Raw genomic sequence first — 12,889 nt, 5'->3', positions numbered from 1 at the left:
GCAGAACGGACGCATGTGAACGGACGCATAGGCTTTCATTGCTATGCCGTGCGTCCGTTCCGTCCGTTCTGCAAGCGGTGCGGCTCCGGCACGGCGATTCCGGATGGCCACCGCTAATGTGAACCGGGCCTAAGAAGACGGCTACTGCCAGGAAGCCCAAAGCCGCCAAGTCCCCGAAGAAGCCTAAGAAAGCCCCCAGCGCCGCCAAGAAGAGCCCCGCTAAGAAGGCGGCCAAGAAACCGGCGGCAGCTGCTGCCAAGAAGCCCAAAGCTGCCGCTAAACCCAAGAAAGCCGCCAAGAGCCCCGCTAAGAAGGCAGCCAAGCCTAAGGCCGCCAAAAGCCCTGCAAAGAACGTAGCAAAGCCCAAGAAGGCCGCTCCTAAGAAGAAATAAGCCGCAGCTCGTCTCTCCACAAACACAAAGGCTCTTTTCAGAGCCACCCACATTTCCCCTGAAGGGCTGCTGTACATTCCCGAGTATATGTTGTTAGCAGGTGTGCAGTGACTCCCTAGTAAGGTGCAGCTCTTCCTCTGCATGGGGGAGGCGGCATACACGCTGCGGGGTCACAGACTCGGGGGAAATGGGGATCGCTTCACTAATTAAGTTTAGCTGCGTTTAATCGAATGTAGGGTTCACCACCGGAAATGGGAGTTTATCCATGATGTCTACATAATGCTGCGGTCACAATTACAGGAACGCATCGTGTGAAACAAAGTTTCTTCTTCAAATCTCCTCTGATGTGAAAAAAAAAACAAATCAGTGGCTGATGGTAGATATTGCACTAGCTGTACATAAGCCCACATCGCACCCACCAGCAATACCGTGTACTAAACGGATAATTTGGGCGCCCGTAGGTAAAGACTTTTTCTCGGCTATAGCCAGACATTTGAGCGCCCGATATAAATGGTGGAGACTGGATTTGCAGTAGCGGAACTCTATGGGGCCCAGCTCCAGTACCCGGGGCCCTGACTGAGTAGCTTTTATTGGTGTGGCTATTCTGACATAAGCTATCTGTCTGGTACATTTCTGCCCGGCTAACATGTGGGGGGTGGCTCTGATCCAAGTTATAGAATTGCCGGGTGCCCACACGTCTATGCAGGATAAATACTACACATACCTATGCCCAAGCAGAAAGGTGCCTTTTCCTACATGGTATATATAAATAGCGGAGCTAGGTGAGGGAGACATAAAAAAAAAATTGCTATGAGCGTCACAGGGGTCCTACATGCTCATAGTTGCCAAAACATTCGTCCTGAGCGATATCTGGAGAAATTGCAGTGTGTGTTTTAGTGCATACCGGTTACTCTGCGTGTAAACGAGGAAAGGGAAATGCAAGGAGTGATCTTCCCCATCCTAAAGCTTTAAGCAGCAAAGGCTTTGAAAAAAAGTTGGGGAATCCTCAGTCTGAAATGAGCGACTATTATAGTCGTTTATGGACGAAAGGAGAACAAAGAAAAGAAAATCTGATTAGCCGATGTTTTCAAATATGGTCTTTCCCGCCATTCGTTGGATCTCCAACAACTACACGCGCCTAGATCGCTCACGCACGATATGCACTCCTTGTCCTGCAATAAAGATTACCGCCGAGAATGACGCGCCGCCGCAGCGAGCATCTCCCACCTGTTACTCCAGCATCGATCTGTCTCCGGTCGTACAGCATCCATCGGGGAACTCAGGGCTGCTTCCAACTACTGTAAAATCTTTCTCTAGGCAGTCACCCTCCCCTGCAATTATCCTGTGAAGTCACTATTTAGATGAATAAGCAGCAGTTACCGGGCTGCATAGTATAGCTCTCTAGAATCTATCTGCTCGGGTCTCCGCATCTTTCAGCGGAATCCCGATAGAAGCAACAATACCCGCCATTAGTGCGCAACTTCTATAGCAATGCTACTTCATAAACTATGACAGCACTTTTATGGATAAAGTGGGTGGCCCTGAAAAGGGCCTTTTGTACAACAGTAAGGGGAAATGGATTGGCTTATCCACCGAAGCCGTAGAGGGTGCGGCCCTGGCGCTTGAGGGCGTACACCACATCCATGGCGGTGACCGTCTTCCTCTTGGCGTGCTCGGTGTAGGTGACGGCGTCCCGGATGACGTTCTCCAGGAAAACCTTCAGCACTCCGCGAGTCTCCTCATAGATGAGACCGGAGATGCGCTTGACACCCCCTCTGCGGGCCAGGCGGCGGATGGCGGGCTTAGTGATGCCCTGGATGTTATCCCGGAGCACCTTCCTGTGCCGCTTGGCACCTCCTTTCCCGAGTCCCTTCCCGCCCTTTCCTCGGCCAGACATAGTTAAGCAGAATGCTCTCTACTGTGGAGATAAAGTGAGCTGTGCTGCTGCCTCCCCTCCTCTTATACAGCCTGGGCGGACCTAAGGGGAGACTGCACAGAAGGGGCGGAGCCGGTTTTCTCATACGTATTTGCGTGGGGTCCTCCTGCCCTCGCTTTTACCGCGCAGCCCATTAGTGAAAGTAAATCAGTGATTAATGGAATACCGCCGGGAAATTTGAAATAGCATCTGCTCGGGCTCAACCAATCACAGCTCCAGACGCTTTTCTATTAAGCCAATAAGAATGCCAAGAAAGTATTAACTCAGTTGCAAGCCAATTATGTTTCTATGTACAGATAGAATTGTTTTATTAAATAAGCAACAATCAATAATTTCAGAATTGCACCCCACATTCCCCAGGTCATTATAAAACTTGGATTCATGGTGTCATATTGAAGTAATGTAGATGTGATAAGAACATTTAACTACCTGGTCCCAATGTCTGCTTATACATGTGCACTGCACTTTACTACAAGCTGCTGTGTGGGCTAAAAAAAACAAAACGTGTTTTACTTGGGCCAGTTAGAAGACAAATATCTCGCTTTTCTCCTGGCGGACCGTTGTCCGGATCATGAACGATTCGGATCTTTGATCCGAATCTCTTTTGTGAGTCGAATCATCAAAATCATCAAAATGAGTGGTTCGGATCGCAAAAGGGGTGGGACCAGGAGTGACACGCCCCCCCACTCAGCGGGCAGCGGGGTCCTGGAAGCAGAGCAGAGATGGATCGCTCTGTTAGAGGGGAGCCAGGGACGGTAGCTGAGAGAGGGGACATGGGTGCCACTGCCAGATATGTGTAAAGCACACATACTGGCTATAACGTGCTGCTCATTACGGGCTGTCTGTTCCGTAGTTGTGCACAGTGAACACATTGGAAGCTTTTGGCTCAGCTCAGTAACTTTGCAGGCACTGCGATTGCTGTGCAATATGATCCTCCTGCACTCGGCACTAAACAGCTGCACTTATCTTCTAGGAATGCTTTGGGGAAAGCGTTCTTTCACTGTGAGCCGTTTGCATTCAAAGTGTACAGATGAACATATAGGTGAAATGTATGTAAAGCATATGATTGCAGCATGTGGGTATTGTGTGCAAACAAACATTTCTGCTCTCTGCTCGTCCCTCCTCCCTTCTCTGTCCACCTCCCTGCCCTCTGTCCATCTTCTCCCCTTCTTTGTGTGTCCACCCCCCCCTTCTCTTGTCCTGCTAGTCATGTCACCCCCCCCCCCCCCAATGCTTCCGTAGTAAAATGATCCGAGATTCGGATCAAAGATCCGGATCTTTTCAATGATCCGATTCATCTGGATCATTGAAAAGATCCGAACTTCCCATCTCTACAAAGCGCCAGAACTACAGCCAAGCCTTTCACGGGTGAGCCTTGCCCAGACTGTAGTTTTACGTGCTGGATTGAGCTGCCACTCGAGCCTTGGTCAAAGCCTATCCCAACTGCTGTGCTAAGCTGGGTATGAATGGCATCAACTTGAGGATGAGACACTATCTGCAACTAGTGTTGTCCGGATCATGAACGATTCGGATCTCTGATCCGAATCTATTTTATGAGTCGATCATCCGAATCATCAAAATGAGTGATTCGGATCATAAAAGGGGCGGGGCCAGAAGTGACACGCCCCCTCTCAGCGAGCAGCGGGGTCCTGGAAGCAGAGCAGGGATGGATAGCTGAGTTGGAGGGGAGCCAGCCTTGCAGCCACAGGTAGATGAGAGAGGGGACATGGGTGCCACTGCCAGATATGTGTAGAGCACACATACTGGCTATAACGTGCTGCTCATTATAGGCTGTCTGTTCCGTAGTGCTGCATAGTGAACACATTGGAAACTTTTGGCTCAGCACAGCTCAGTAACTTTGCAGGCACTGTGATTGAAATATGATCCTCCTGCACTCGGCACTAAACAGCTGCACTTCACTTTTGGGAATGCTTTCTTTCACTGTGCGACATTTGCTTTCAAAGTATACAGATGAGCATATAGGTGAAATACATGTAAAACATATGATTGCAACATGTGGGTATTGTGTGCAAACATTTCTGCTCTCTGCTCGTCCCTCCTCCCTTCTCTGTCCACTCCCTGCCCTCTGTCCATCTTCTCCCCTCCCCTTCTCCTGTCCACAGCAGGGAAAGACCTGTCCTGCTAGTCATTTCACCCCGAATGCATCGGTAGTAAAATGATCCGAGATTCGGATCAAAGATCCGGATCTTTTCAATGATCCGATTCGAATCATCCAGATCATTGAAAAGTTTCGAACTTCCCATCTCTATCTGCAACACTACAGCTCTGTATAGAGAATGTGGGGTGGCTCTGAAAAGAGCCTTTGTGTTCTGTGGGGGATACTAACGGAATATGAGGCGCTTATGCCCTCTCGCCGCGGATCCTGCGGGCCAGCTGGATGTCCTTGGGCATGATGGTGACCCTCTTGGCGTGGATGGCGCACAGGTTGGTGTCCTCGAAGAGCCCCACTAGATAAGCCTCGCTGGCCTCCTGCAGAGCCATGACGGCCGAGCTCTGGAAGCGCAGGTCGGTCTTGAAGTCCTGGGCGATCTCCCGCACCAGGCGCTGGAAGGGCAGCTTGCGGATCAGCAGCTCGGTGGATTTCTGGTAGCGGCGGATCTCTCGGAGAGCCACTGTACCGGGCCGGTAGCGGTGAGGCTTTTTCACTCCTCCGGTGGCCGGGGCGCTCTTCCGGGCGGCTTTGGTGGCCAGCTGCTTGCGGGGAGCTTTCCCTCCGGTGGACTTGCGGGCGGTCTGCTTAGTTCTGGCCATCGCTCAGGCAATAGTCTCTATTCACTAGTGTTGTCCGGATCATGAACGATTCGGATCTTTGATCCGAATCTATTTTATGAGTCGATCATCCGAATCATCAAAATGAGTGATTCGGATCGCAAAAGGGGCGGGGCTAGGAGCGACACGCCCCCTCGCAGCGGGGTCTTGGAAGCAGAGCAGAGATGGATCGCTCTGTTGGAAGGGAGCCAGCCTTGCAGGGAGACAGGTAGATGAGAGAGAGGGGACATGGGTGCCACTGCCAGATATGTGTAGAGCACACATACTGGCTGCAATGTGCTGCTTATTATAGGCTGTCTGTTCCGTAGTTGTGCACAGTGATCACATTGGAAGCTTTTGGCTCAGCTCAGTAACTTTGCAGACAGTGTGATTGAAAGGCAATATAATCCTCCTGCACTCGGCACTAAACAGCTGCACTTATCTTCTGGGAATGCTTTCTTTCACTGTGCGACCTTTTCTTTCAAAGTGTACAGATGAGCATATAGGTGAAATATATGTAAAGCATATGACTTCAGCATGTGGGTATTACGTGCAAACATTTCTGCTCTCTGCTCGTCCCTCCTCCCATCTCTGTCCACTCCCTGCCCTCTGTCCATCTTCTCCCCTACTCTGTGTGTCCACTCCCTCCCCTTCTCCTGTCCACAGACCTGTCCTGCTGTTCATTTCACCCCCGAATGCTTCCGGTAGTAAAATGATCCGGATCTCTTCAATGATCCGATTCGAATCATCCGGATCATTGAAAAGATCCGAACTTCCCATCTCTACTATTCACTCGCGGAAATAGAATGAGGAGAGCAGCCGGGAATAGTGTTGTCCGGATCATGAACGATTCGGATCTTTGATCCGAATCTATTTTATGAGTCGATCATCCGAATCATCAAAATGAGTGATTCGGATCGCAAAAGGGGCGGGGCCAGGAGCGACACGCCCCCTCTCAGCGGGCAGCGGGGTCCTGGAAGCAGAGCAGAGATGGATGGCTCTGTTGGAGGGGAGGCAGCCTTGCAGCCAGGGACAGGTAGCTGAGAGAGAGGGGACATGGGTGCCACTGCCAGATATGTGTAGAGCACACATACTGGCTGCAATGTGCTGCCCATTACAGGCTGGCTGTTCCGTAGTTGTGCTGCACAGTGATCACATGGGAAGCTTTTGGCTCAGCACAGCTCAGTAACTTTGCAGACATTGTGATTGAAAGGCAATATAATCCTCCTGCACTCGGCACTAAACAGCTGCACTTATCTTCTGGGAATGCTTTCTTTCACTGTGCGACCTTTTCTTTCAAAGTGTACAGATGAACATATAGGTGAAATATATGTAAAGCATATGACTTCAGCATGTGGGTATTACGTGCAAACATTTCTGCTCTCTGCTCGTCCCTCCTCCCATCTCTGTCCACTCCTCCCTGCCCTCTGTCCATCTTCTCCCCTTCTCTGTGTGTCCACTCCCTCCCCTTCTCCTGTCCACAGACCTGTCCTGCTGTTTATTTCACCCCCGAATGCTTCCGGTAGTAAATGATCCGAGATTCGAATCAAAGATCCGGATCTCTTCAATGATCCGATTCGAATCATCCGGATCATTGAAAAGATCCGAACTTCCCATCTCTAGCCGGGAAGCGTCTTTTTATACAGCCCGAGCCTCTCTGTCATTGGCCACGCCCTCTACATGGTGACGCGATACACCGCGGAGAGCCAATAATCATTTACATAGCAACCTGTACTGTGTGTCTGCCTCATGTTGCTCACGATCCAATCATCGGGCTGCCTCCTAATAACCCCGCCCAGAGCAGCCAATGATTGACCGTAAAAATGATCCCCAATCACCGACTCACAGCACGCCCTCTGCCATGCTAATTCCCATTTATAAGCGTCGTAGCTTCTGATTGGCCGGGGTGATCGGGAGCTTTTGATTGATTGGCTTTCGCTGAATATTTGTTATTTTTTCAATTGTCCCTCCACAAATGGCTTTGTTACAGCATCCCGCCATTATACTGATTTTACCTGGTTTTGTTCCATGTATTGCATTTTCTATCATCTTTAAAATATACTATTTATATATGTAAAAGCGGAAAGGAATAGAGGTAGACGAGTCACGTTTCTCTGCTTTAGATCTGCATTTTACACGTATGTGCATCACTCTGTATCATGATAGCGGATCGGCCAGGCTGGTGATTACCGGTAATTATTAAGAGGGAGACGGATTAGGATTCCTGAAATCTCCCTCTCCCTTTGCGGGGCAGTAACAAGTCTCCTCGCTCCACACACGGACCGACCTAAGCGTTCTAGAACTCTGGGAATCGGGATTAGTTCCGCTGCAGTGACCGGATGTCTCAGCAGATCGGATATCTAGGTGGTTTCTCGTTCACCATTTATCAAATTTACCGCGATGCCTTTTATTATATGTTCTTGTTAAGAATATCAAACTTATAAGATGTATATTTTTATGGAAGATGTGCTTGAAAGCGGTCATTTCTAATGTGGCGACTGAGCTTTAAGTGATATATTTACAGCTTTCAAACCACCACCATCCATGCAGCCCAATATAATTTTATTTCCTAGTATTATGCAATACGTAGTTAGAGACGTCACCCTATCTGTCCGGATTGGCTGTTCCTACCACAACACCACAGGATAGATTCTGTAGATAAATTGCACGAAGTCTCAGTAATCTCTGCCATCTGATTCTCTGAAAAAAAAGTGCGGCTGGAACGTTACAGCAACCGGGATAATGTAGATCTACATAACTGGCAGTGGAGAGTGATACGTATGGACCTGTACACCATGCGCAGGAAGACTGATATGTACAGAGGTCTCCTATATTCTATATATACTGGAATTGCTACTAAAAATACCGCAGAGTAAACTTTCATCACTACAGATACGATACAGAAATACGGATTTATAAATCAGATCCACGCGGCTAGAGATCGATAACCTCGGTGTGAGAATCCCCTCTTCCTGCTCACATCACTGAACCCTGTACTGTCACTACTACACATGCAAATGTATAGAATAACTGCATAATGAATGTGTGCTGACTCTTAGAACACTAAGATTTATAAACCGCATATAACAGCAGCACATAGCCCTGCAGTGAATGAGTGGGTGGCTCTGAAAAGAGCCTTTGGGTTTCCTGTGTAGTCGGGTGAGAGGCGATTACTTGGCGCTGGTGTACTTGGTGACGGCCTTGGTGCCCTCGGACACGGCGTGCTTGGCCAGCTCTCCCGGCAGCAGCAGGCGGACGGCGGTCTGGATCTCCCGGGAGGTGATGGTGGAGCGCTTGTTGTAATGAGCCAGGCGGGAAGCTTCCCCGGCAATGCGCTCGAAGATGTCATTGACGAAGGAGTTCATGATGCTCATGGCCTTGGAGGAGATGCCGGTGTCGGGGTGCACCTGCTTCAGCACCTTGTACACGTAAATGGCGTAGCTCTCCTTCCTGGTCTTCCTGCGCTTCTTGCCGTCCTTCTTCTGCACCTTACTCACCGCTTTCTTAGAGCCCTTCTTGGGCGCCGGGGCGGACTTGGCTGGTTCAACCATAGCTGATGATTCTCAGTAACTCTGCAGAGTGCGGAGACACAATGAGGAGCAGCGACGCCTCCCCTCCTTATATAGGCGGCCTATGCTAATCAGGCTGCAGGAGAGCAGGCTCACACTATTGGATAGCGTCACTAGCGCCGCCTGCTGACCGTCCCTTATAGCTGATTGGTTGTAAGAGTGTGACTTGCATAGTGATGCACGCAACAAACAACGCCGGATGCAATTGGCTGCAAAAGTACAGAGCCCCGCCCCGGTATTTGCTGATTAATGGATAACCAGACTCTCACGCTATTGGCTGAGTTGAATAGCAGCCAATCAGGTGGCAGCGCAGCACGGGGCGGGCAGCAGGGTATATAGGGCAGGAGGAGGGGCGGGTTGGGTTATTCTCGTGTTGGAGAGTTATCTGTATTCCTGAAGTCATCATGTCCGGAAGAGGCAAACAAGGCGGTAAGGCTCGTGCCAAGGCCAAGACTCGCTCCTCCCGGGCCGGCCTGCAGTTCCCAGTCGGTCGTGTTCACCGTCTGCTGAGGAAGGGCAACTATGCGGAGCGGGTGGGGGCCGGAGCTCCGGTCTATCTGGCCGCAGTGCTGGAGTATCTGACCGCTGAGATCCTGGAGCTGGCTGGCAACGCCGCCCGGGACAACAAGAAGACCCGCATCATCCCCCGCCACCTGCAGCTGGCCGTGCGCAACGACGAGGAGCTCAACAAGCTGCTGGGTGGGGTGACCATCGCCCAGGGGGGCGTCCTGCCCAACATCCAGGCCGTGCTGCTGCCCAAGAAGACCGAGAGCCACAAGGCCGCCAAGAGCAAGTAATTCCCTGCAGCTAAAGAGATCGCACAGAACACCACAAAGGCTCTTTTCAGAGCCACCCACACTGTCTGCTAAAGAGCCTGATGCGCATTATTTTTCACTGCATACGTTGCAGAGACGTGTCCCTTAATTCTGTAATCAAAAGTACACCCCCTGTGTTAGAGGCCGTAACTAATGTAACCTACAGAACAGTTTCATTCCATAGATAGAAGTCCCGCTCCATCTCTGCCACATACGTTATAATCGGATCAGAGCGATTCCCAGACTGGCAGTACACGCGTTCTTGTTACAGATAGTACAGTAACTTCCTCCCAATCTGCACGCGGAGCACTGCAGCCTGCAGAAAGCACGTGTATAAGCGCTGTTAGCAACAGGCAATAGAGAGCATCAGATCCATATACGGTGCTGGGGTCGTTTCTCTGCTGTTTGGATCTTAACGGGTTGTTTCAATTAAGAGAATTGTATTTTAAGGTAGGTAGTACAAAACCCATTTATCTGATTCGCTAGCTGGAGGGCAATATTCTGGCACTGCTATTGGCTGATGATCGACGCTTCTGTACTGTAGCTGTGATTGGTGGAGACAGAGCAGCTGATATTTTACAAATTTGCCGCCGAATTTCCTCAGGACAGCCGGGATGGGGGTGCGACTCTGCTTTGTGGCATCATGCCAGCTCACAGCTCCTCCATAAACGATACGGCAGGTTTGTGTTAATATAGTAATAGCAGGTGTACCGACGAAATAACCTACCCGTCGAATCTTCCTACATTCACTGACAAATGGCGGGAGGGGATAGTAAAGTCTACTGGATGTAGGTTAAATTGTTGGAGCTAGACAATTCAGCATTTGCTATACATTGCCAAGCGTTTAAAAAAATGTTCTGTCATTGAACGATTTAAATATTCAAGTATATTGTAAATGTAATATTCCGATTATGAAGCAATGGGCATGCTGTTCTCCCCGCATCGGGGGAAGGGGTTAGTAAGACTCACCTCATAGAAACTGCCCTGTCATTAACATCAGAAACACAATGCAGCCGTGCACCCTTCTACATGCAGTGGAGAGGGCTTTGACTAGGAACGTGACTTGCTTCAACGAAGTCACCCAGTCCTTGCACATGTGGTGGAACTGCTTGGAAAATAGCCCCATTGCACATCGGTTAAAATACAGTGCTGCCACCCTGTGGAATACATACAACCTTACATTTACCTCTCTACTGTATTCCACGGATGCTCTAACGAAAACCAATGTAAATATTCTGTACATGCATAAGGAGCTACAATAGCGGGTTTTGTAGAGGCATTGCTAGCGTTTAAAGATGTTTTCGATGTCATTTAACGATTTGGTTAAGAGTTTTATATTGTAAAAGTAATATTGAGATCATGAAGCAATGTGTTGTTGCCTTTCGAACGTCTTAAATTTGGAGGAACTGACACAAAGGCAGTGCGAAGCAAAAACAATGTATCATTTCTGTTGCAGTGTTCTTTCCTGTATCTTCCTTTTGATGCACCGCTGCCACCATGCGGGGAATAAGAGAACATGACTCTAGTACCTTTGTATTGGTTCCCTCCACACTTCAGACTTTCCATTGCTTCAGTATCTGAATATTAATTATACAATATAATATTTTTAACCAAATCGTTATGACCTCGAGAGAACACCTTAAACGCTTAGCAATGGTGCACTGCTTTGAGCTGTCCCTCTAAGATCCCCGCTCCCTTTGTAGTGAGCGACGGGCCGGTGTTCCAACATTTTAGCATACCCGACAGAATAGCATACAAATGCTACTGAGCATGTGCAAAGTCATGCAGGGCGTACATTAACCCCAGAATACCCATCAGCAGCATTAACCTTTTCAACCCCAGTTAGTTGCCTGTGTGCTGATGTGCAATCTCCACTATCCAAGTGGACATAGAGTTAGAATAAAAAGTTGTCCGAGCGAAGCGAGGACCGAGCCCGCAGCCCAGCGAGCGGGCAAGGGGTATATCACTTTAAATGTATGCTATTCTGTCAATGTATGCTAGTTAGTTGGAACACCGGCACAGCATCAAATAATGCCACAAAGCTGTCCTGAGGAAATTCGGCGGAAAATATGAAAATAGCAACTGCTCTGCCTTCACCAATCACAGCAACAGAAGCTTCTCCCATCAGCCAAAATATCACTCTCCAGACATTAGTGTGTAGATAAATATGCTATATGGTTTGTACTACACAATTTTATCTGGTGCAGAGGAACGTTCCCAGCACCGTATATGGCCTGCTTTCTGATACACACGTGCTCTCTATGCTGCTTATATGGCTGTGCATTGGAAGGAAGTTATTGTACAGCCGCATTACATTCCGTCTGTAACAAGAACACGTGTAACTGGCCAGTCACGAGGATCCCTCTGATCTTATTACGAATTTGACTGCTAGGGAACATTACTTCCATCTACGAAACGCAGCGATCGTTTTCTACTTTACTTTATGTGCCAATTCGCGATGTACTTCTAATTCTTTACTAGAATGAAATGCATGCATGAATCCCTGATCCGATCATGTGGCACATATGGAGCGGGACTTCTAAGGAATGAAACTGTTCTGAATGTTACATTAGTTTCGGCCTCTAACACAGGGGGTGTACTTTTGGTTGGGTACAGAATAAAGCGACACGTCTCTGCATCGCATGCAGTAAAAATAATGCGCATCAGGCTCTTAAGCAGACAGTGTGGGTGGCTCTGAAAAGAGCCTTTGGGTTCTGTGCGATCTCTTTAGCTGCAGGGAATTACTTGCTCTTGGCGGCCTTGTGGCTCTCGGTCTTCTTGGGCAGCAGCACGGCCTGGATGTTGGGCAGGACGCCCCCCTGGGCGATGGTCACCCCACCCAGCAGCTTGTTGAGCTCCTCGTCGTTGCGCACGGCCAGCTGCAGGTGGCGGGGGATGATGCGGGTCTTCTTGTTGTCCCGGGCGGCGTTGCCAGCCAGCTCCAGGATCTCAGCGGTCAGATACTCCAGCACTGCGGCCAGATAGACCGGAGCTCCGGCCCCCACCCGCTCCGCATAGTTGCCCTTCCTCAGCAGACGGTGAACACGACCGACTGGGAACTGCAGGCCGGCCCGGGAGGAGCGAGTCTTGGCCTTGGCACGAGCCTTGCCGCCTTGTTTGCCTCTTCCGGACATGATGACTTCAGGGATACAGATAAATCTCCAACACGAGAATAAACGTATCCGCCCCTCCTCCTGCCCTATATACTCTGCTGCCCGCCCCGCGCTGCCACCCGATTGGCTGCTATTCAACTCAGCCAATAGCGTGAGAGTCTGGTTATCCACTAATCAGCAAATACCGGGCGGGGCTCTGTACTTTTGCAGCCAATTGCATCCGGCGTTGTTTGTTGCGTGCATCACTATGCAAGTCACACTCTTACAACCAATCAGCTATAAGGGACGGTCATCA

The 12,889-nt window shown here is 49.6% G+C and overlaps 4 protein-coding genes across 4 annotated transcripts in view; 1 reads left to right on the top strand and 3 right to left on the bottom strand.

The window, feature by feature from the left end:
• Window positions 1-1,977: 1,977 nt before the first annotated feature.
• Window positions 1,978-12,889, bottom strand: part of LOC137535144 (uncharacterized) — a 48,473-nt gene continuing 37,561 nt past the window's right edge. The window contains exons 3-4 of the mRNA XM_068256960.1: window positions 4,772-5,102; window positions 1,978-2,305 (exon numbers count right to left, since the gene is read on the bottom strand). Of these exons, the coding sequence (XP_068113061.1) occupies window positions 1,978-2,305; window positions 4,772-5,102 (659 nt within the window). The remainder of the gene's footprint in view (window positions 2,306-4,771; window positions 5,103-12,889) is intronic.
• LOC137535169 (histone H2B-like) lies at window positions 8,243-8,654 on the bottom strand. The gene has a single exon (XM_068256982.1). It carries the CDS (start codon window positions 8,646-8,648, stop codon window positions 8,268-8,270), a length of 381 nt encoding a protein of 126 aa, XP_068113083.1. The 5' UTR covers window positions 8,649-8,654; the 3' UTR covers window positions 8,243-8,267.
• Window positions 9,071-9,463, top strand: LOC137535825 (histone H2A type 2-B). The gene has a single exon (XM_068257717.1). The coding sequence runs from the start codon at window positions 9,071-9,073 to the stop codon at window positions 9,461-9,463; it is 393 nt and encodes a 130-aa protein (XP_068113818.1).
• LOC137535822 (histone H2A type 2-B) lies at window positions 12,223-12,631 on the bottom strand. Its single transcript, XM_068257714.1, has one exon. It carries the CDS (start codon window positions 12,613-12,615, stop codon window positions 12,223-12,225), a length of 393 nt encoding a protein of 130 aa, XP_068113815.1. The 5' UTR covers window positions 12,616-12,631.

The sequence above is a fragment of the Hyperolius riggenbachi genome, chromosome 10 (assembly GCF_040937935.1).
Source record: "Hyperolius riggenbachi isolate aHypRig1 chromosome 10, aHypRig1.pri, whole genome shotgun sequence".
NCBI classification, from domain to species: domain Eukaryota; kingdom Metazoa; phylum Chordata; class Amphibia; order Anura; family Hyperoliidae; genus Hyperolius; species Hyperolius riggenbachi.
This window is presented reverse-complemented; position numbering and strand designations above follow the sequence as displayed.